Raw genomic sequence first — 21,343 nt, 5'->3', positions numbered from 1 at the left:
ATAGCATTTTGCCGTGCCGAACGCATTCGGAAGACATGAGCAAGCTATGCTGATCTGGCTCGGATTCGCCGGTGCCAAGTCAACGACGTTCAGTAAACGAATGGTTGTTGAATATTGACTGGAATTTTCACATCGTGTGACCCTGCAGATCCCTGACAAATCCCGGGGATGGATCTATCGATCGCAACAGAAGATGAAGGGGTGGTTACGACTTGTGGCCAAAACATTCAGGATGGAGAAAGAGCTGGCAAGTCGAAGGCAAACGACTAGCCGCAGAAGGAAAATTGGTTACAGCAGCTCTTTGACGTCCAGGCAGAAAAGATTGGTATGGGTTCCGAGTATTGACTCCTTCGAAGGCATCTGGGTAGGACCGGATGACTATGGTAAACTGGGGATTGTGACCATAGGAGCCTACAGTCACGCCGTCAACATTCGGCGTCGATGATCATAGAGAGGTTGCAGCGGCACCGACCAAATTGATGTTGATACAGACGCACCAAGGTCCGAGGAGGCCAATACTGTGCAGTCTCGTGGAGTAGAATGGTCGAAAGGGGGATGAGGAGGCGAGAAAGCGGGAGGCTCGAGCGAGGCCACGACCGGTTAATGCAGGGAACAGAGAGAAAGAATGGATTGTCAGGGATAGTTTGATGGCCACAGATGGCTTGACCGCAAGAGTTTAGGGTGCAAAGGTGAAGAGATGGTAGCGAAACCAGTCAAAAGGACGGTCAGTCTCCTGCGCGTCAGACGCATGCACAAATCAGCCTTAGGCCGTCCGCAGTCTATTCTCTGCCACCACCGCTGCTCCCTTCTCCCCTCTCCCGCTCACATCCACTCACCCTCTGCTCGCTCTGCCGCCTTTCCCAGTCTCTTGTCAGAGTTCTAGAACCTCTCACCTGTTCAGGCATCTCATTCTCTAACATGGCATGCATAAGTCCGCCCAACAGCCGCCCCCTTTCCCACGTCTCCTAGCCCCCTCGACAGTCCACCTATCAATCATTGAAGTCCCTCCTGCGACCACGGAATACTTCGCCACATACGATAGTTCCGGGAGTGAATACATCCATCCAGAGCACCTGCAGGCTCCCTACTGCTATTTGACCGGACCGTTTCCCTTTTGGCTCGGCTTGCATTTGCTGCAGCGTGATTGTTTCCCGAGGAAGACATCTCCGCGAGCCCCCATGGGATCCATCACACGTACACCCTGCATAGGGCTGAGCACCCTGCAGCAACCCGACACCGACTTCACCCAGTCGTCGATGCCTCAGATGGATTGTATCTATGAATTCTCTGGCACACACTTGACCTCGGCTCGCATTCATCGACAATTGGACGCTCGAACCGCGGCGGAGTTCGATTGGCTTTGGTCGAGTTGCAAATGATCAACGTCGGACGGGATGGCAATGCCGGCTTGGGGCCTGCACATCATCATGATTGTATTTTTGTGTCGGCGCTCGACGATCCCCTCGTATTCACTGACCCGTGTTCTAAATTCACGCATACCGACCGCTCTTTGGCAGATCTGTGAAGGCTCCCATACCCGCCCAACGAACGCGTATCGTGGCGCCAAAAGACGGCGTTCCTTGCGAGGTACCCTTGACTACATCCCTCAGCCTTATGCTCAGGCACATTGCATTCGCCATTTCTGCCGAAGTCGCTCCTTGGCTCAGCGTTGGCATTGCGCATCCCGTATTGGCATCAACAATGGTAAGCCCAGGCATCAGAGGGATCATTTCCAACCTCTACTCCGTGATAACACCTTACCTTTTCGCTTACGTCCGCGAGGACCCGAGCATATCTTGAAAGACCTCACCCAGGCAACAGGCAACAGATGCGGTTGCAGATTATGTAGGCAACGCAGATCGCTCCTCGATTTGTCCTGCCTTAGGCCGAGCAGCTGAAAAGAAGGTTCCGCTTCTTATCCCCGGTGCGGTGATATTGTAGAGTCATCCTGTCACAATGATCGACTTCCAGAACGTCGTCGCCGTGCTGCGCGGGAGGGAAATACTACCTTTTGCAACCAAGACGATTGGCCGAGGGAACCTCATATGCTAAGTCCTACGCCAGAGTCCGGAGTCATCGGTTCTTTCACACTTTATTTACTCATCGTGGTATCGTTCGCGAGACCGCGCCTCATCAGGGATCTCGAACTCTACCAGAAGCCTCCTAAAGCAGCGGTGGGTGGATAGCATGGGTCTGTCTCCTGAGTTTGGATGGGCACGTTAAGCCCTACGGCCCTAGCCAAAGTGGACTTGCACACTGTTCTCCACCCGATGGCCTACGTCTGCTACTGGAACGTCGTCCTAGGTATGCGCCGAGCACATCCTATCAGACCGGGAGGTGAGCAGTCAAGTATACATGGGAGAAAACCCGGCTGTGTCAGCAGCTGCCCACGAGGAGCGCTACCTTACGACTCAGTCCCAATCATTCGTGACATGGGTCGTGGCTCTCTTCCACGTTCCGATCTTGACCCCGGAGTCGGATTCCCTTACGGCCCTCTCTACAGTACGCCCAAGGGTTCCACGTTGGTTCTCGGCCCCCCCTTCTGAGGTAGAAAGGCACAGCCCAGATGTGGACAAGCCTCATTATCTCTCTGCTGCTGAGCCACGGTCGTGCCTCTCTCAGATGAAATGAAATGGACTGCTCCAGTTCCCTGACTTGCACTTTACAAGTTACAACATACGAGGGACGATCAATGACAGGACCTCGCCGACCTTCGCTGGTGTTAGGTCCCACTCAATCCCATTCAGCTTCAGCACCGCTGTCTCCACATGGTATCGCGGTGGCACCATATCAACAAACCATCTGCCCAAGACAATCTGTCAGGAACACAAGGCCCCAACATAGCCGCGCAGTGGTGAGTCCATTCAAGCACGATACAAGAGAAGAGAAATAAGAAAAGAAATAAAAGGAGAATAGCATGAGGCTGAAGGTCGTTCTCGTCTCTTAGAACCTCCAGAAGCCACTGCCGTCCCTTGTTCCCCTGGTTTTCCCGCCCTGTACCTTGCCCTTATGCTACCGAGCACATGGGTAGAAGGGTAATTTGTCCCTTACCGACCCCAATGCCCGGGAGACTATCTTATTTCCTGTCCAGCCAACTACCTCTGGGCCACGGCACTTATATTATTGCGCACCGGATCATTCCTATCACTTTTAATTTGCTTTCTAGAAAGAATTGCATACTCACTCTCACAGTGCCATGGGCTAGCTATTGCTTTGTCCATTTCAGCCTCAACCGATCTCAGGACAGCATTTACTCAATTTGGAGATCAGCTCAATCATCAAATGCTCGAGGATCTATCCGCAACTGTTATGAGCAGTAACCCGAATGTGGGCAATGCCAATGAACCTCCACCACCTCCTTCTCGCGCGATGCCGGGCGACAAAACGCGAACAAAGAAATGGGCACCAAAGACGTTCAATGGATGTCTGACCTGCAAGTATGTCTTCAAATACTCTATAACGTCCTTCTCATCACTGATGAATTGATGAAGGCGAAGAAGGATCAAGTGTGACGAGGGCAAACCTTCGTGCCAAAGGTCGGTGAAGGTCCGAGAGTTTCATCAATTCCATCACTGATATGATCTAGATGCATCAAATCAAATCTCAAGTGTAGTGGATATGCCGCACCTAAGATCAGGTTGTTTGATCCTTCCGCCTCCTCGACAGCTTCAAGCTCAACACTGCCACCAGCGACCAGCCCAGCCCTTCCATCTGGAATAGACTCAGCGGCACCCGACGACAGCCAACTCCCTTCCAGCCCGTCAGCTCATCCCCATCCCCAAGGACTCGCTCTTTTCCCCAGATTCGGCAACCAGGAAGAATCCCAGTCTTTCCAGTTCTTCCTCGAAAAGACCTCTGGCTTGATATCGGTATATTCGCAGCCATATCTGTGGACGGTGCTTCTGCCCCAAGCCACATGGCACCAACCCTCGATCAAACACTCTCTCATTGCACTTGCCTCGTTACACCGATACCTCACCACGGTCGGCCCTACCTCACAACGAGCAAACCACAACTTTGTGTTCCACTACAATAGTGCCATACGCGCCCTGCTGGCGGACAGGCCGTCTGTTGATGTTGTGCTAGCAGCATGTGTCGTCTTCTGGGCGCTTGAGAATTTCAATGGTGGTGGTCAGGTGGCCATTGACCACATGCAGGCTGCGATCAAGATCTTGGGGGAGTGGAAAAGCAAACATCGACCAAATGATCCCGCCAAAGACTTCATAACCAAATACATCGAACCAACAATCCGAGATGGGGTGAAGCTCGCCTCGAAATGTAGCGTCGAGGAACTGGCGAGTCAGATGAGTGCACTTTCCCTGACAACGCGCGACGTGAGGATCATGAGCATAGATTACCCTGCGTTCAACAGCCTGGAGGATGCAGGTGACTATCTGGGCGATTGCATCACCAAGATTCTCGCTCTCAAAAATCAGACAGCGGCACCTCTCAGTCCAAGTCCCGACCTCATCGAACAGGTAGAAGCGCTCGACGCCCGACTCTACAAATGGATGAACCTGTTCCAAAATCTCACGGCCACAGGGCCCGTATACATCCGGCGCATGCTCGTCGTACACAACGTCGCGGCAAACATTCTGCTGGACCAGGTCAAGGCACGAACACAATATGCCAATACGAGCGAGGAAGAGCAGGAGGAAGAACCGCGTCATTGTCGATTCAATTTCACGGTCATTGAAGTTGAGGATATATTAAGGTACGATCCGCTGGCTACAGTGGAGTCACGCAGGAAGAAACCGCCCAGTCTGGGATTCATCCCTCCTGTGTTTTTGGCAGCGACCGCGGCGCCGAGACTAGAGACCAGGACAAGGGCGATCAACGTGCTGAGGACGTTGAATGTGACCGAGGGGCCGTGGAACACAGAGCATGCGGCGCAGGTTGCCGAAGGGATACTGGAGATTGCACAGGACTGTGCTATTTCTCCCTCAGCAGTCGAATTGCGGGATATCCACATCGAGTTTGACGAAGACCGCAAGGTGTTGAGCATGAGATGGGAACCGGAGGACCCGACGGCGCTGAACGTGAGCACGAGCAAACAGATTGATCCTGGAAATATGAACTGGGGTGACTCCGTAAGTCGACACATCCATACTCCCTTTGATACCCTTTGGATTAACAAGTTGGTTGCAGCAGGATGTGCCCGAGTTGATCAGGAGATTCGGCTACCAGTTCCGTCCTTCCTCAGCGTTGATGCTGTCTTCATGAATCAACACAGCCCAGCAGACCTCTTTGCGGTATGCGCGCATGTTCACTCGCTCAGATCAGACCAGTGCGGCTCTGACCATAGTGCCGATATCATATCGGCGTTCTTTGGAACACTACTACACAACCATCCTTGACGGATAGGTTAATGGGAAGACATTCCATTTGATTGGATGAAACGACCACCACGACGGTAACGCCCATGGGTATTGACATCCGTCGGGTGGCATCACTTCTTCCCAGTGGGATCTCTTTGACGTACTTCAGTTTTGCTCGTCACTTTGAAGGTTGACTCTCGTTTTCGGGTGGGCGGAGTTTTGCAATTTATTCGGAACAAGGCTGCGTTCCTTCAGCGCGAAGGACGAGTAGGTCCGCTTCGGCTTATGACAAGAGGTGCCGCAGCAGCAGCAGCAGCGGCAGCAACACGATTTCAGAATGAATACTGGACACAGAATGAATGAAATGATCGATGGAGCCAGATCGGATTGGACAGGACGGTACGAGCAACAGAACAACGAGCAACAAGCAATAGGGAACAAACTCAGCAAGCACACGACTCAGGATTTTGGGGGACGTTATGGCGGCAGTTCTCTGCATGTATGATTTTGGCATGTTACAAACATTATACAGGGGGCTTCTGTGTTCATTTCCTCGGTTTCATCAAGTGATGCTGTTCCGCGCGGGTTTCACGTGCCCTTCTTTTCAAGATGGTTTTGACAACTTTCGTAGTCTGCTTCCTTTCTGCCCCTTTCGCAGAGTCGTTTCATTTCGCCTCACCTGGGTGGCGCCGGTACGCCGGTACCCGTGCCTGGAGTCGTACTTGGATGACTCTGGCTCTGACCCTGACTCTGACTGCCCTGCCTGGACGACTTGACCGCACTCCCCACGGCAGCCTCCTGCTCCAAGAAATGCTGCCACAGCTCCGCCAGGGTCTCTCTTGAGTGCGGACTGGTCGCGCTCTCGGGCCCGCCGCCGCCGCCGCCGAAATAGTCGGGATGGTGGTTGAGGGCCGGTGTGCTCGGCGTCCTGTGCATGAGGGGAGAACCGGGCGCCGCCGCGGCGGACAGGGAGCCCAAGCCGCGCAGGGAATTGAAGCTCGAGGTGCTCGTGGCGGTGACGCCTGTGGTTCCGGGCCTGGCCAGGCCGGCCTGTTCGCGCTGCTCGTCGGTCCAGCCCAGCAGGGCGGCGATGAGCTGGAGGATCTGGAACTTCTTGGGGTCCGAGCGGTCCAGGGCCAGGAAATGCAGGAAATGGTTCGTCACTATCTGTCTGCAACAAGGCGGCGCCCCAAAAAGGGAGTCCCTAGTCAGCCTCAATGAAAGTAGTGAGAAGAAAAAAAGCAAAACCCGTCAATGGGATTGGTTCTGCACCGCGAAACTTGCTAAAGGGGAAAAGGGGGCGAGAGGGTATCAGGGGGGGTGGCCCAAGCAGCGGAAAGGGAGAAAACAAAAAAGACCTCAGCCTCGTCAGGTGGCGAATGATCGTCGCCTAGGGGGGCGTTGGCGTTCTAAATTTATAGTTCTTACACCGCATGATCAATGAGGCAGGGGTTTCGAAATGCGGAGTAACCATTCATCCACGCCTCCGGAAAATGGGAGGCCCCAGGGAAATGGGATCGGAGACATATGCAGGAAACGGCGGGTCGGAGACATTGTGCAAGATAGCGAAACGAAGGATGACAAAAACTCACCTGTCCACATTGTCCTCGGGTTTGCCCTTCTTGAGAAACCTCAGCGCCTTAGTAAGATGGTCGTTCAGAATCACTGCTTCGTGCCTCAGCTTGCCGATCAGGAGGTTCTTCTCTTTGACCTCCCTCTCGAACGGCAGGGCTCGCTCGAGGTCTTTCTTGGCCTGTTCCAGTTCCGCGACGGTCGAGTCGTGGACCACCTGGAGATCTGACAACTGCTTCCGCAGGGCTTCTTGTTCGCTCTGGGACGTTTCGACCAGTTCTTTCAGTTCCTGTTTTCGCACCGTTTGGATCTCCTGGAGGGCCTTTTGAAGGCCGTCGACCGCCGCGGAATGGGTGTCCCTATCGCTCACGGCCCTCTCGTACGCTTCCTTTAGCGAGCCGAGTTGCTCCTCCAAATCGGCGTTGCGGTCTGCCAGGTCCTTGCGCATGGTGCGTTCTTCCATGGCGAGAACTTCCCAGTCGTGCATCGCCTGTTTGGCGTTCTCGAATTCGTCTCGCATGTAGGCTTCAGACTCGACGAGTTCTTCTTTCTCCTTGAGCCAGTTTTGCTGGGACAGCGTCAGGCGGTTGCGGAGAGTGGACAGTTCTTTGGATTGTTCGGCTTGTTTCTGCGAGAGGTCGGCGTTTCGCGTGGTGAGTTCTTCAACTTCCGCAGAGCGGGCGGTGTAGCGCTCTTGCAGGTCAGATCTTTGTTCTTCGAGCTCCTCGATGCGTGTCCGTGCTTGTGCTAGATCTTCCTGTAGGGAACCTGTTAGTCTGACTGGTTCGTTCTGCCTTTGTCGGGCTGAGAATCACGTACTGCATCGGCTTTTAATCTCTCCCCCAGCTGCGATCGTATAGTATTCACCTTCCCCAGCAAGGATTGGTATTGTTCTTCAGCATTTTCCTTTTCGGCCTGGGTCTCCGCCAGCTCTGTCTGGGCCGCTTCGATTTCCGTGGCATGCTTGGCCTGTAGTTCTTCCAGGGACTTGCGCAGCTCGGTGACTTCGAGACGCAGGGCATCACGGTCTTTCACAAGAGCATCAAAGCGGGCAGCTGCATCGTTGGTCTCGTCAATCGACAGATCTTGGACCCCGTTCGCAACGGTCACTTTCCCCGGCGTTTCGTCCAGTGACTCCTCCTGGACGGGAGTGGCAGCTGTATGTTCTGCTTCTTGCTCGTCGTTTTCTGCGTCATCCTCCTCGTCTGGTCCATTCTGTGTGTCGCTGGGATCGACGGGTGTCGTGGGAGCGTCTGTCGCGGCGGCTTGCGCGTTGCCCTTCTTCTTGGACTTTTTCTTCTTCTTGGATTTCTGGTCTACCACAGTAAGCACGGGCGCACCTGCACTGATTACCACATGTATACGTACCCCCTTGAGGCATCGAAGACATGTTTGCGGAAGACATGTTTTATCCAGTGATCTCGCGGCGCCCAAGACATCGGGGTGCTGGATCTCGAAAGGTGTCAATTGTTGCTTGGCGTAATGCGCGGCGCTGCTGCACGCCATATGCTGGTATCGGGCCGGCCCATTCGCTGGCCATTGCACCGAAGCAAAACATCAACTGCCCGTCGAGCACGCAGCGAAGCTACAGGCAACGCGATACGACAGTCAAAGAAGTCAAGAGGGAAGTCATGCATTCGCTGAGTATAGATCCATACACGCCCATCGTAACCCTTCAATGCAACACGAGGATGTTATTTCAGTGCTTCCCCAAACAACCCTCTCATCCCCTTGAGGAGAGTCCCGATCTCCCTCGTCGCATTCAACCGGTCCACCACCTTTGCGACTTTTGTGGCCTCTAACCTGGGCTTCGTGTATACCACGTCGTATCTCCCGCGTCCAGTATCCGGCACCAGCAATTCAAACAGGCCTTCCCTTTCCTCGCCGCCGTTGCCACTGCCTTTCGAGGGCGGAAACACGAAAACGATCCTGACCTTATTCTCGTCCCCGCTGCCTTCGATTCGACAGCCCAGATACGTCTCCCAGAAACTTAGTTCCGGTCCGTTCAGTCGGCTCTGTCCCTCCATCTTGGCTGCGTATTCCCTTTGGGCTTGTAACTTGGCGTCAATCTGTCGCTGCGTTTGCGCAATTGCAGATTTGAGACGGTCTCGCTGGGCAGATTGAGCTGCCTGGTGAGACTCCAGCTTGGAGATCTGCGCGTTCATCTCATTCTTCTCTGCCTGTTCGCGGGCGAGGACTTGGCTATGTGTTGATAGGGTGGATTGTAGGGTTATGATCTGGGTGCTTGATGACCGCTGCTCCTCTACAGAGTCCATTAGTTGTGCCCTTCCGCGAGTCGTCTGTGGAATGTTTGTTGGGCTTACCGTTCAACTCCCCAAGACGCGCCCGAAACTCATTCCTCTCTTCTAGCACCCTCTTTCTTCCTCGTTCGATAAATGCGTCGAACTTGATTGTGAAGTCGGCCATTCGCTTTCGCAGATCCTCGAGGTTGAAGTCAACTGCAGGCAGTTGTGTGAGAGGGTTGTCCGCGTACGACATGGGCGTTGCCATTTGCGATTGCGACGCGCGGAAGGAAGATGTGCTGGTCGCAAATGCCGACGACGGGATAGCGGTAGTCATTGTCGCGAATGTGTCCGTGTTTCTGTTTCGGCGAAAGGATCGTGGGAATATGTCGCCAGTTGCATCAAGTTCAAGTGTTGGTCGCAGTCGCAGTCACAAGTGAGAGTGGTGGGTGTGCAGGGCACAACCCCAGTCGACCGGGCAACCACCGCCGAGGCGGCTTGGCTGCGCGATACCCAACATCCACACATGTACAGTAATATGCTGAGATAGTTACAGTCCTTTCAGAGACTCAACATCAATGGGTATCAATACAATTTGGTATCTCTTCGCATGCTAGAACGACAATTCTCATACCCTACACAGTATCTTTCATTGGATCGAGTTGTCCCTTATCTCCGAGGCGAGCTCCTCCCGTCCCTCGCTGTTCTCACTGCTCGCATCTCCGCCCATTAACTGAGCAAGCATGGCTTCCATTCTTTCCAACGCGTCTTCTATTTTGTGCAGTCTCGCCGTCGCTTCCAGGATCCGGTCGTCTCGGTCGCCGTCCAGGTCGACCAGTGAATCCATTCTCTGACGCCTCTTTGGCTTTCGGTACCCGGGCGGGTGTTGTGCCTCGTCCCCAGTCTCATCACTCGAATCATGAAACTGGGTTTTCAACTTCTGGTCCACTTGAGACTCTCTTCTTCCGCTCTTCGCGGGCTGCGGATTGACCGACGCTCTTCGGTTCGAATCAGCGGTCTGGCTCGCTCTCCTTTCCTCTGACAAGTGCGTGAATTGGTTCTGCAGCTTGGTGTTGGATAGGATCCCCATATCGTCGCTGTGATCCAGATTGTCTTCTTCGGCGATCTTGTCCAGTACTGACTGTGGCGGGTCGATGTCGAACACCGCGTGGATATCTCCATGTACACTAAACCGTGAGAGAGCCCAGTATTGTGCAGGTGTTGCTCTGGGCCCGCCAGGATTCTTCCAGTCAATTTTCTTGCTGCTTGAAATCTTCCGCTTGTCCGACAGCCATAGTGTCCTCCTCTCGTACCATGCAACAATCAACAGCATTGGTAGGTTGATGGTCCTGACCGCTGCGACGTTGACTTTGTGAAACATTCTGTCTGAGAGTATCCACTTTAGAGGAAGCATGAGGATAAGCGCGAGGATGTTAAAGGGCGGCATATACGCGAAGATTGCATCTGATTTGACCCCTTCGAAAGTGAGGACCGCGCGTCGAAATTGGATTTCTTGGACAGCGTTGCTGACGATGCCGCTGAATGTGTTCGTCAACATCGAGACGAGGACCGTCAGGAACAACGTGTTGCCCAGGAAAGCGAACAAAACCATCAAGAGAGGTCCGAGAAGCCAGTGGAAGTCTGGAGATTGATCAATACCGGTCCCGTCCAGACCGAACCATATCCAAATCATCCATTCCCCGATTGTCACAGCCTGATGAGCGCCAGCGTGCAACCACTTGAGACTCAAGAGGAAACCCGCAAAACACCACACGGCTAGAGCAGTCAATGTCAAAAAATCAGACATCATCGCTCTCAATGAGAGAAACAGCATGTTCTCCGACATGACGTTGAACGCCAGCCTCGGAATGAGAACTGGTGCGCCACAACTGAGGATGTCAAGGGCAGTCCGGGCGAGAAGGATGGACTCTTCCTCGTCGACAATTGAGAAGGCGTAGATTCGCAAGACCAGGTATATGATGAAGATTGTCGAGAACATGACATCGAGGAACGACCATAGGTTTTGGGTATACACGCCCCAACCATGTTCAAGTATAGACGCAAATTGGTCGAGTACCTAGCAGCATCTGTTTGTCAGTTGCCGGACCCCTTTTGTCGTGTTGGAAAAACGTACCCAACCAGCGCCATACACGTCAAATACCAGCTCGAGAATCTCATAGGTGGTATTCATTCGGCTCTCCCTCCCGGCCATAACTGCGACGTACAGGGCCAGTAGGATGACAAACTGACACACCTCGATCAAGTTCCTCGTCCGCGGCACAATCAATCTGTACTGGTTTAACAACGGGGCTCTTCGGGGGTCGTACAGGGAAATTGGCCGCTTCTTCCAGTGGTCCGGGATGATGTCAATGAAGCTGCTGGGTGTATACACGACCTTGCCGCGGTAGATGGCGTCGACGACCTTTTGACACGCGCTGCTCGCCAGGAACGACTTGCTGGCACTGACAATGGCGACTTCCAAGGCAGTCAGTTTCCTCTCCACCTTGCCCGACTTGGATCTGCGCTGGGCGGCCCAGTAATGCATCGCGTGCTGACTCTGCTTGGTCACCTCGTCCGGAGCACCTTGGAAGGGTTCGAAGCCCGCAACGAGAATGTTTGCCAACTTGAGTAGCCCCCTAGGCCCCGGATTGTGTTCATTGTACCGCCGGAGGATCTTCTCCGCGACGAGCTCGCATAGAAGTGCGCGCGTGAGGTTGACCGTTTGGTGGTGTGTCGCGTACGATTGTTCGCGGATGAATTGCATCCGGTTGACGAGGAGGCAGTACACTGGAGAAAGAGTGGTCGTCAGCATTGACAGCACCGTGACATTTCAAGGGGGTTATTGGAGCGCGCCACACCGATTGATAAGTCGTTGGTCTCGTAGAGGGAATCGACCAGGGGCCGCACAACCGAGATGTTCATTCGCGGAGCTTTGAGCTGGTCGAGGGAATAGGGGTCATCTGGCCTAGATGTGAGTACATGGTGACTATCGTAGTATTGTATCCGTGCTCGAGGTCTCTCGGCCCAAACTTACCGATACTCGTGATGATATCCCTCCGTATGCTGTACTCACACCACACGTCAGAACGCATATCCCCATAAAGTAAAATAAAATGTGCTCATCGTCACCCCTTAACTTCTGCCTCCCATGCCTCATCCTCTTCCGCATAGATTCCTCAGACCAACCCAACTCCTTCAAATGCTCATAAATGCTCCCGATCCAGCAATCCCCTTTCCTTCACCAAGCATGGACCACAAACACATAGCTTGATATAGATAGATACCGCGATCCTCCCGGCAGCACATCTACATAGGTACCAAGGAACCGAGCGCCCACTCACCGATGAATATTCTCATAGACGTTACAGTGCGCGTTGCCGAACGGGTCGGCCTCGGCGGGCGGACGCCCGCCCAGCCGGTCCTGCTCGAGGCTCGTCCAGGTGCAGTGCGGCGGGTACAGGCCGTCGCTGTCGGCGAAGTCCTCCTCGTCGTGCTGCGTCGCCAGCAGCGCCTCGGTCTCGCTCCGCTGCCTGTTGAGCCGGAATTGGTTCGAGAAGCCACCCGGCCCGGCGGCTTTCCTGCCTCGTCGCGACGAAGAGGAAGATGTTGAGGATTTGGTTTTGGATGGTGCTGGGCGCGGCGCCGCTGCTCGGCCGTTTTTCTTGTTGTTGTCGGTGGTGGTGGTGCCAGTGCCGCGGGCGGCCTTGGTCGTTGGGCTCGGTGGGGAGGACGGCATGGTGTTTTGGCGTGTGGATGGTCGATATGGAATGCACCTGTATACCTTATGTCCTTGGAGAGAGAGCGAGAACGATGTATATGGAGTCTGTAGTGGAGGAAATGGATATAGAACGGCGCGGCGCGGCGCGAATCCTGGGGATCGAAGGCAAAAAGTAAAGGGGAAACGGTGCAACGGGTGAAGCCAATCAAGGATCCAATTCCATCGATGCTGACATTGTTGTCGATGGTGCTCGGACGGAGGATCTGGACCAAGGAGGTATAGAAATGAAGATCCTCGGGGACCGCTTCCTTGTGGACTCCCAGAAAGAGTGAGAGAGCGTGTGGTGCTGATACTGGAGTGTCCCGATGGATAGACTGATAGATAGGCTGATTGATAGAGTAATGGGAAATGGGAGGGGGTGCTGATTGCACAACCACCAATCGGGAAGCAGGTGACGTTAAGCTTATCGCATCAAGCACGAAGCTGAAAGCTTTGTCGCTGCTGCAGCCCCGTCGAATCGATCCAACTGATCATAAGCAAAGGCGGGCGAGCCCAATTAGCTGAAGACAAATCAGCAAAACAATCCATTAATATTCGCTATATCTCGTCAAATGGTTCATCAAAGTCATAGAGCCGCCTCGCTATATACAAGACATTACGGCGGATCTCTCACGCAAAAATTACTGACTGACCAGTGATATGTGACCCCCAAGCATTATTATAACATGATCATGATCGTCGCAATGGCCGCCAACAATATACCCATCGGCCAAAAGCTCGACAAGGCGCCCTCTTGTAGCGGCCCTGCTTCACTGCTAACCTCGTAGACCACGCTGGGGGTCGCCGATTGAGATGCCGCAGTCGAGTCCACCATAACAATAACCAGTCCGTTACTGGTGATCGTCTGCACCGCCTGTGCCGTTGGGGTAGTGGTTGTATAAGACGTCACCGTCGTGGTTCCAACCCATCCGGTCGGGGTATTGTAACAGTTGTTTTCGCATTGGTCGCAGCATTCCCAGTACACGACCGTCGAGGTAACAGGACAGGGCAACACTGAGGTGACTGTGACAATGACGTTTTCTTGAGTGTAGCATGTTACGTAGGTAGTCGAGGGTGTCCAGTACGACCAATATGATGTGGTTGTCGGTGTCGGTGTCCAATATCCTGAGTCGCTGCACATGTGTTAGGTGCTACATGATCACCTGATGGGGTCGAGGGAGGTGCTCACTAGGCCAAGCCTTGTGCTAGAAGAAGGCCGATAAATGTGAGAAAAGGCCACAGCATGGTTCCCATTAGCAGATCGCGAGCGAATCGGATAGAGAAGAAATGGCGCGGAATCGATGAGAGGCGCTCGCAGACAGGGAGGGATGGGAAGGAGGAATGACAATCAGAAGGGATTGCGAACTACCAACCATGCCCACCTTTTTCACAGCTGGGAGATCTCAGCTGGTGCCATGACTTGCAAGTTACGTAGTCCGAGAGCTTCAGCTGGAAGCTTTTTTCGGAAGAGCTTTCTAGAGTTCCAAGCTCCAAGCTCGATGGGTGAGCTCCTCGCCGCTTCAGTTCTGCCGCAGCTTGGTCGCGACGGTAGAAAGCGTCGACCCCGCCATTGGACCCGCTGTTGCAGCAGAAATCCGGGAACAGGTCTGCTCGAAGAGGGAGGAAAGGTATGTCTTATCAACACGATGATTGCTCGAGAAACTGAGGGGCAACGAAGTTGACGCAGCATTTCTTGGTTCTGGTCGAAGCCAATCAAAGGCGCAGGTGCGCGCACTGGCGGGTGAAAGGGTTGTGTGGATGCGCAAATGCCTTGCATGAAGCGTGCGACGAGCGTCTCGGGCTCAAGGCCAAGTCCGTGGACGAGCTGCAGCGTGATGTCAAGCCGAGGAAGTTAGTTTCGCAGGTCGATGGAGGCGAGGGAGTGACATGGATGATGGTGGAAGAACAGGTGGAAAGTGGCTCTTGCGCACATGGTCCGATAGTCGTGGTTCGGTGGGACGCAGGCGAGACGGGCGGGTGGCGGGGAGAAGTTTGACGGTGGCATTCTTCTTTCTCCCACCATCGCCATCGCCATCGCCATCGCCCGCCCATCTCTTCGACGGGCGCGACCACAACACCGAGGTATGTACACTGCTCAGTGCTGACTATGTACAACGAATGCATGGACTAACTATGAAGCACTCGCCCCAACAGGAACATTGACGCCGTTGATGCCCGTCGAATCCTCGCTCAGCAGCCATGTGATCGTCTCGGCCACCCTCTCCGGGTCAAGCAATACCACCCCGCGCCTCGCCATATCTGCCTCGGCCTCCTCCTCATCCTTGTACCATGATAACGCCATTCCCGTCTTCGTTGCGCCTTAGAAAACCGATTAGCAGGCGGATGGTCGTAAGACGGATTGTAAGGCACAAACTCACTTGGAGAGACAGCGTTTAATCTGATCCCCAACGGGCCCAATTCTTTCGACACCGTGGTCGTCAAGCATGCCACCGCGTGCTTCGTCACACAGTATGACAGAATGGTCGGATCGTGGAATAAACTTGCCGCACTGGCAATGTTGACGATGCTCCGCGGCGACTTAGGCAACTCCATCATCGCCTTGACTTGCGCCCTCATGCTGTACAAGATCCCGGTCAGGTTCACGTTCACCACCCGGTTCCACGTTTCGTCCGTTTCGTTCAAGAACAGTGGCGTTTGTTGGCTTGCAGACATGTTGATGACGCCCGCGCAATTCACTGCTCCGTCGAGGCCGTCAAATGTGTTGACCGTGTCCTTGATCCAGGCGCTGACATCAAGGCTCGAAGCAACGTCGACTTTGGTCACAGATACCTGCATATCAGGGTTGATAGCATGCAGTTTCTTTCTTGCGCTGTCAAAAAAGCTGGGGTTGATGTCGCCGATGGAGACGGCTCTGGCTTTTAGCCTGGCAAGCCTGGAGCATGTCGCTAATCCGAGACCAGAGCTCGCACCTGTCAGAGCAAATACTTTGCCAGCGATGGAAGCCATAGCGAGGCTCTGAAGGAGGAGGCGACCACGATTGGTCAGGTTGGGTTCAGGGAGGTGCGGATAACAAACCCGAGATGGTGAGAGCGAGGAAAAAGGGATTCGTAGAACATCCACGACACTTATCACCATGTAGACACCCATCTCATGTACCTCTGCCGATGAGGGGCTGATGTCCTGTTGCGTTGCAGCGCATCCTTGCCAGCACATCAGATCTGGTATTGGTCTGGTACGTTAGCTTCATGCAAGATATCTTGGGTTGTGCAGCGATTCGGCCGAAGCACAACGTTCTCACATTGTGATATATCCAACCAAATTTAAGCCGGACGTGATTCGGCGAAGCGCCGAGGGGAGACTGTAGCACACAAGAGTCAAGATCGGTCACAGGGGGGCGCTTAGATAAAAATGCTCGGTACAAGTGAATCAGCCGGCCAAGCATCAGACGAAGGATTTGTCAAAACAGTCACTTTGAGTCGGCATGCTATTGTCGTCGTACTTGGTGTATCATTTCTTCGTATTACCTATGTCACAGAATAGATCATCTTCCTCCAGTTCATCGTTGACCACCTCGCCCAGCACCAGCGCCGCCGGCACCTCCACCCATGAATTGTTGCGCACTGTAGCTGTCAGCAAAAAGTCTTCACATGTCTTCGGGGCTTTACTCACAGGTTTGCGAGCTGGGGATCCTGCATCATTTGTTGTATTTGGCTCATGTCAGGCATACCACCTCCACCTTCTCGGCGATTGTTCATCATGTTCTGGATGGTCGGGTTGCTCATAATCCCGCTGAGAGCCTCCGGGTTGCGCATGAGGTTCTGTGCCATGGATGCAAACATCGGGTTGCTCATTATGCTGGATAGGTCTGGCATGCCGCCTCCGCCGCCACGACCACCACCACCGAACATTCCTGCCAGACTGGCGAGATCCGGCATTCCACCTCCGCCACGTGTCTCGCCCGCGGCGTCGTCCACTTCATCCTCAGGTATCTTCTGCTCCTCTGCTTCCATCCGAGCCAGTTCTTTCTTTGCAGTCTCCAGGCCTTTCCTCATGGCTTCGCTGCCTCCATTCCCTTCAAAGTCAATGCCCTGCTGGTAAGCCTCCACGCTTCCCTTGGCATCGCCCATGGCGAACCTCGCCAGCCCTAATCTTGACCAAGCCTTTGTATATTTGGGGTCTGCAGCAACGGCGAGTTCGGCGTCCTTTACGGCGGATGCATGATCACCACTTGCAGAATAGGCCGCGGCACGGTTGGAGAGGTAGATGGGGTTTGTAGGAGCGTAGGATATGGCCTGGGTGTATTTTTCGATCGCGGTCTTGTAATCTTTCTGTTGCATCGCTGCATTGCCTGCGCTCTTGAGTTTCTCCGCCTCTGGGTTTATGGCCTTGGGGGCCGCTGGTTGCGGAGGAGGGGCTTGGGCATCTGCAGGAGGTGCCTTTCCTTGCAGTTTCTCGTAAACCGAGAAGATGTTGAGCAGGGACTGAGAGCCGACCGCTTCGGACACGGCTGCCTTGTCGGAGGGGTCGACCTTAAAGGCTTCTGCGATACAGTTGCTGGCGATCTCAATATTGTCGGCATCATCGGCCGTGAGAGTGCCATCCTTGAGAGAAGTGGACAGGAAGTCTATTATCGACAGCGCCAGACGCTTTTTAGAGTCGGAGAGAGACTGAGATGTTAGAAACCACTCAACGGTAGGGGCACATGAACATACCATTCTGATATGGTGAGGAGAGCACAATCCTGGGAGAGATGAACAAGTGGACGAGGGAGTGTGTGTATCTTCGCTGCCTGGTTAACAACGGGACTCGAGACTGTCAACATCTATGGAAACTCGAAGATGACCAATGATCGTCAACGTCACAAGGTTCTCTTGGCGACCAAAAGACGAGTCAGAGCTACTTGGGGCTCACGTGCAAGTCACTCTGACCGTACCGCTTTGTATCTCCTCGCCTTTCGCTTAACTTCGCACTCACCCTTCCGCCGATATCTACTAGATACTCTACCTCGCGAAGGCGCTAGATCTTCAACAGTGGTGTCCTACGGAGATGAGGCTGGTGACTACTCAACGTGGGTACTACCAGAAGCCGTTCCCAGGCTCCTAAAGACTGGCGCTACCCTCTGCAGCAGTGTGTGTTTTTCAAGGCCGGTTGGACATGGATTGTATCACAAGGACAAGAAATCAAGAGACCACAAAGGAGTGATTCCTTGAACACAAGCAAACAACTCCGACAACGCGGACAACCTGCTTCAAGAAGGTCATATTTCTGTGTAAGAGGAGCTGGTCAATGTACCGGCAGAAACCGTGATCTACACGACGAACGCCTTAAGACGACGAAACCGGAGGCGCCACCAGCTGCTGTCCTCACAATTTCTTGATTACGATCAACCCCAGAGCACTTCCCTTTCGCTTCACGACTTCCTGCACAGCCAAGCCCGCCCCAGCCCCTTCCACTAACTCCCGAAACTCCTCTTCATCTCGATCCCCTCCGTTCATGGCCTGCATCATGAACAGAGACCTTGAACGATCTCGCGCTTCATCTCTGAGCCCAACAGTCCCAGGTTCCGGAAGGATGTGGTTGTTCAGCAAAATTAGTGCATCCGGTTTCATAGCGGACGCGATGTTGCGCAAAATGGTCTGCGCTGCAGTCCTTGGGTGGTTTTGCACGACCATTCTCACAAGGAAGACAGAAGCCCGTGACGAGGCTGCTGGCTGAGGCTCGAAGAAGTCGTGAGAGGTAAAGACTATGCGATCTCTAATCTCAGGGGGCAGCGGTGAAGATGTGGCCTTGCTGACGACAACGGGCAAGTCTTGGACTGTGAACGTCAGGTTGGGAAACGCCCGCGCAAGTGCGATCGAGACATGTCCAGTTGAGCCGCCGACCTGGAAATTCTGGGTCAATGCTTGACAAATACTACAGGTATTGGGACGCTCGGTGCTGACGCCCCGCCTCAATTTACTTACATCCACGACTTCCGCCTCTCCCAAACCCGCCCAGTCAAACATCTGGATAAGATGCGCTGTATGTGTTTCCTCTGCACCACCGACAAATTTCATCGCCGCTTGCAGACGTGCAGCGATCTTTGGGTTCTTACTGAGATACGCAAAAAATGGTAGGTCGGTTTCCATGGCAATGTTGTGTGCAGTTTCATTTGGCTTCTCACTCCCGCCATATTTTGAAGTCATTTCGGTCATTTTCACCGCGGTCGATGCTGTAGTTTCGGCCTGGAACAGAGCTGTCTCGAGGAACGTTGGACTGGTGGCCAACTTCCCGGATAGCGGTGTATGTGCGAGCATGTTCGGCGAAGGCTCTCTGAAGACGCCGTTCGTCATGGCCATGCGGGCAATCTGACGGAGCTGGTGCTCGGGGACTTTGGCAGCTTGGGCGACCGAAGCATAAGAGATGGGTTCGCTTAGCGGAATATGTGCAGGGATGTTGAAGTGTACAATCCAACGGATGCACGAGAGATGTTGGAACTTTATCAGAGGGACATTCGTATCAGTACGACCAACAGCTTGCAGGATTGAAGATGCCAATCACGTTTGGTACCACTCACATTAACGGTCGTCTGGGCATTCAATTCGACAGGGTCTAGAAACATCTGATGAATCCTCGCCATGGCTTCAGACATGGACTTATTGGCATCTCTAACATTCTCGGGTGCCAATGCCAGGGGGAATTCTGTGGTTTCACTGCCCTCAGCTTGCCCAGCCTTATCGTTTGTGTCTTGTGAGGCTAAATAGTCTCGAACCTTTTTGGCCGATGAGTTGAAGGCCTCAATTAGTGCGTCAAAGTCGGCCACTTGAGACATACTGAAGAGACGGCGGTGAGTTGCTTCTTGGTGACTGCAGCGTAGAATAAAGCGAGGCTGAAGAGGTGTTTACGATTCTCGAATTCGAACACAGAAGATCTCCAGGTCTCCTGACTGTCGGGCGCAAGACGGTATGAAGTACTTTCAGCCTCCTCCTTGGTATTGGTGACTAGAACTCCCTTGCATTAGCCACTTTCCGTAGTCGCCTTTTTCTCCTCGTTGATTGTGGTCTCGACTTGTACTATATTTGGAGCCTTGCAAGGGCAGCCTTGTTTGAGATGCGAGGACCCAGGTTCTGGATAGGTGAGTTTAAATAGTCTCGGCCACCAGATTCATGAATACGAGGACAGCCGGGTTCTAGACGCTGCGGGCTGGGGCGAGGAGGCTGCATTAGACTTTCCGCGTGGCCGTTGGACAACATGGAGCTGCTGTCACTGCGATCCCCCCTATCATCGACTCCACCAAGGACCATGGAGTGATCGGGCGCAGCAAGCGAGGACAGCACCATTGGACGCTTGCCGAAGAGTCTCCCCGCGAAAACGACGCAGCTCCTCCAACAGCCTGACTTTGTGCCGTGCATCGAGGCCACCAACACCAGGCCCACAGAGCGCTCGCAACAACCCAGCTAAGGCAAGCGACTTGCCCTGGATTGATCCCCGCGGCTGGGGTCAAGACATTCCGCCGTCGGCTGGGCTGGGCCATGCAAGGAGTACGAGGTAACTATTCGAATACGAACGCTGTGCAAGCCTGATTCGTAAACTGACTCGGGCATATGCATCTTCACCGAATCATTTTGCGTATACCCCCATCGAAACCGCCATGAAGCACCTCTGTTTTCCAAGGTATTTGATCGTTGTCTCGGAGCCAAAAAAAAGTGATGCTCCGTCCATTCACACTCCCCTCGAGTCCGACCCGCCAAAGCAAATTCGCGGCTCTAGGAGACTGACCCCTTTAGGCCCCACTAATAGCCTTTAGCTTTAATAATATCTACTTTAGCCGTACCCCCTTATTCGTTTTAGCTTAGTACCCGTGCCGCTACTAATTGCCTAGAAACTTCAATCCTCATGTCTATATAGCGACGCGTCTTCTAATGACTTTATTCCGGTGCTTCTACGCAAAGGTAGTTGAGTACCTCGCGATATCATGACCGATGAAGATCAAAAGCCCACACCAATCCCGAATCCTACTCTATAGTCGTGTCGGGTTGAGTTTGACTTGGTCGAGGGGACTTTGAGAGTAGAATGTCCCACCAGTGGGAGCGTAGGGTGTTGTAGCGTGATCAGGAGTCGATGGAAATGGAGCAGTGTTGGTTGGAGGTATGGGGATACTGCTTACAAATGCCGGAACAGAAGGTGTTGGTGAGCTGTATGGATTCACTGCAGGTCCGGAGGGTATTGTGCCGCCACCAAAAGACGTTGGGCAAGTGACTTGAGAGTATATTATCCACCGTTCGTCGCCGCCCATTCCTGACCAAACGTCTTTTAGTCGCTGAAAGTGTGAATGTCTTCATCTATGAGGAGAAGACAATTCACATCACCCAATCGATCGATGGGCGATGTTGATATATCCTCCGTTATTGCATAATTTAGTATAGCCCTCTGTCGAGTCCTTGTTGCTTCATACACGTCCTGCCATACACAGCCTTTATTTTTAAACCAAGTTCAAGTCTAGTCGTCGGTTA

General features: G+C 53.5%; 8 protein-coding genes across 9 annotated transcripts; 1 reads left to right on the top strand and 7 right to left on the bottom strand.

The window, feature by feature from the left end:
- Window positions 1–3,309: 3,309 nt before the first annotated feature.
- Window positions 3,310–5,851, top strand: PV07_03936 (uncharacterized protein; the record flags this gene model as incomplete). Its single annotated transcript, XM_016390699.1, has 4 exons — window positions 3,310–3,437; window positions 3,492–3,536; window positions 3,587–5,090; window positions 5,149–5,851. 4 exons carry the CDS (start codon window positions 3,310–3,312, stop codon window positions 5,221–5,223), a joined length of 1,752 nt encoding a protein of 583 aa, XP_016252601.1. The 3' UTR covers window positions 5,224–5,851.
- On the bottom strand, window positions 5,789–8,340 carry PV07_03935 (uncharacterized protein). The gene is made up of 4 exons (XM_016390698.1): window positions 8,259–8,340; window positions 7,710–8,206; window positions 6,911–7,647; window positions 5,789–6,489 (listed from the first exon to the last, which is right to left on the bottom strand). The coding sequence occupies exons 1-4, from the start codon at window positions 8,293–8,295 to the stop codon at window positions 5,994–5,996; spliced, it is 1,767 nt and encodes a 588-aa protein (XP_016252600.1). The 5' UTR covers window positions 8,296–8,340; the 3' UTR covers window positions 5,789–5,993.
- A 167-nt stretch (window positions 8,341–8,507) lies between these two features.
- PV07_03934 (uncharacterized protein) lies at window positions 8,508–9,545 on the bottom strand. Its single transcript, XM_016390697.1, has 2 exons — window positions 9,215–9,545; window positions 8,508–9,153 (listed from the first exon to the last, which is right to left on the bottom strand). Exons 1-2 carry the CDS (start codon window positions 9,468–9,470, stop codon window positions 8,585–8,587), a joined length of 825 nt encoding a protein of 274 aa, XP_016252599.1. The 5' UTR covers window positions 9,471–9,545; the 3' UTR covers window positions 8,508–8,584.
- Window positions 9,546–9,730: 185 nt separating this feature from the next.
- On the bottom strand, window positions 9,731–13,214 carry PV07_03933. 2 transcript variants are annotated; one of them, XM_016390695.1, is made up of 5 exons: window positions 12,475–13,214; window positions 12,168–12,196; window positions 11,992–12,093; window positions 11,268–11,920; window positions 9,731–11,210 (listed from the first exon to the last, which is right to left on the bottom strand). In XM_016390695.1, the coding sequence occupies exons 1-5, from the start codon at window positions 12,867–12,869 to the stop codon at window positions 9,783–9,785; spliced, it is 2,607 nt and encodes an 868-aa protein (XP_016252597.1). In that variant the 5' UTR covers window positions 12,870–13,214; the 3' UTR covers window positions 9,731–9,782. The 2 variants fall into 2 exon arrangements, with proteins under 2 accessions (XP_016252597.1, XP_016252598.1); XM_016390696.1 differs by lacking the exons at window positions 11,992–12,093; window positions 12,168–12,196; window positions 12,475–13,214 and having other exon boundaries at window positions 11,268–11,943.
- A 218-nt stretch (window positions 13,215–13,432) lies between these two features.
- PV07_03932 (uncharacterized protein) lies at window positions 13,433–14,290 on the bottom strand. Its single transcript, XM_016390694.1, has 2 exons — window positions 14,080–14,290; window positions 13,433–14,023 (listed from the first exon to the last, which is right to left on the bottom strand). Exons 1-2 carry the CDS (start codon window positions 14,142–14,144, stop codon window positions 13,570–13,572), a joined length of 519 nt encoding a protein of 172 aa, XP_016252596.1. The 5' UTR covers window positions 14,145–14,290; the 3' UTR covers window positions 13,433–13,569.
- Window positions 14,291–14,789: 499 nt separating this feature from the next.
- On the bottom strand, window positions 14,790–15,972 carry PV07_03931 (uncharacterized protein). Its single transcript, XM_016390693.1, has 2 exons — window positions 15,269–15,972; window positions 14,790–15,209 (listed from the first exon to the last, which is right to left on the bottom strand). Exons 1-2 carry the CDS (start codon window positions 15,855–15,857, stop codon window positions 15,022–15,024), a joined length of 777 nt encoding a protein of 258 aa, XP_016252595.1. The 5' UTR covers window positions 15,858–15,972; the 3' UTR covers window positions 14,790–15,021.
- Window positions 15,973–16,262: 290 nt separating this feature from the next.
- Window positions 16,263–17,689, bottom strand: PV07_03930 (uncharacterized protein). Its single transcript, XM_016390692.1, has 3 exons — window positions 17,564–17,689; window positions 16,521–17,518; window positions 16,263–16,471 (listed from the first exon to the last, which is right to left on the bottom strand). Exons 1-3 carry the CDS (start codon window positions 17,564–17,566, stop codon window positions 16,408–16,410), a joined length of 1,065 nt encoding a protein of 354 aa, XP_016252594.1. The 5' UTR covers window positions 17,567–17,689; the 3' UTR covers window positions 16,263–16,407.
- A 499-nt stretch (window positions 17,690–18,188) lies between these two features.
- Window positions 18,189–19,761, bottom strand: PV07_03929 (uncharacterized protein). The gene is made up of 3 exons (XM_016390691.1): window positions 19,408–19,761; window positions 18,815–19,327; window positions 18,189–18,733 (listed from the first exon to the last, which is right to left on the bottom strand). Exons 1-3 carry the CDS (start codon window positions 19,660–19,662, stop codon window positions 18,215–18,217), a joined length of 1,287 nt encoding a protein of 428 aa, XP_016252593.1. The 5' UTR covers window positions 19,663–19,761; the 3' UTR covers window positions 18,189–18,214.
- Window positions 19,762–21,343: the final 1,582 nt, after the last annotated feature.

The sequence above is a fragment of the Cladophialophora immunda genome, assembly GCF_000835495.1.
Source record: "Cladophialophora immunda strain CBS 83496 unplaced genomic scaffold supercont1.2, whole genome shotgun sequence".
In the NCBI taxonomy this organism is placed as follows: domain Eukaryota; kingdom Fungi; phylum Ascomycota; class Eurotiomycetes; order Chaetothyriales; family Herpotrichiellaceae; genus Cladophialophora; species Cladophialophora immunda.
The sequence above is the reverse complement of the archived record's forward strand: the minus strand, read 5'-3'. Positions and strand labels throughout refer to the sequence as shown.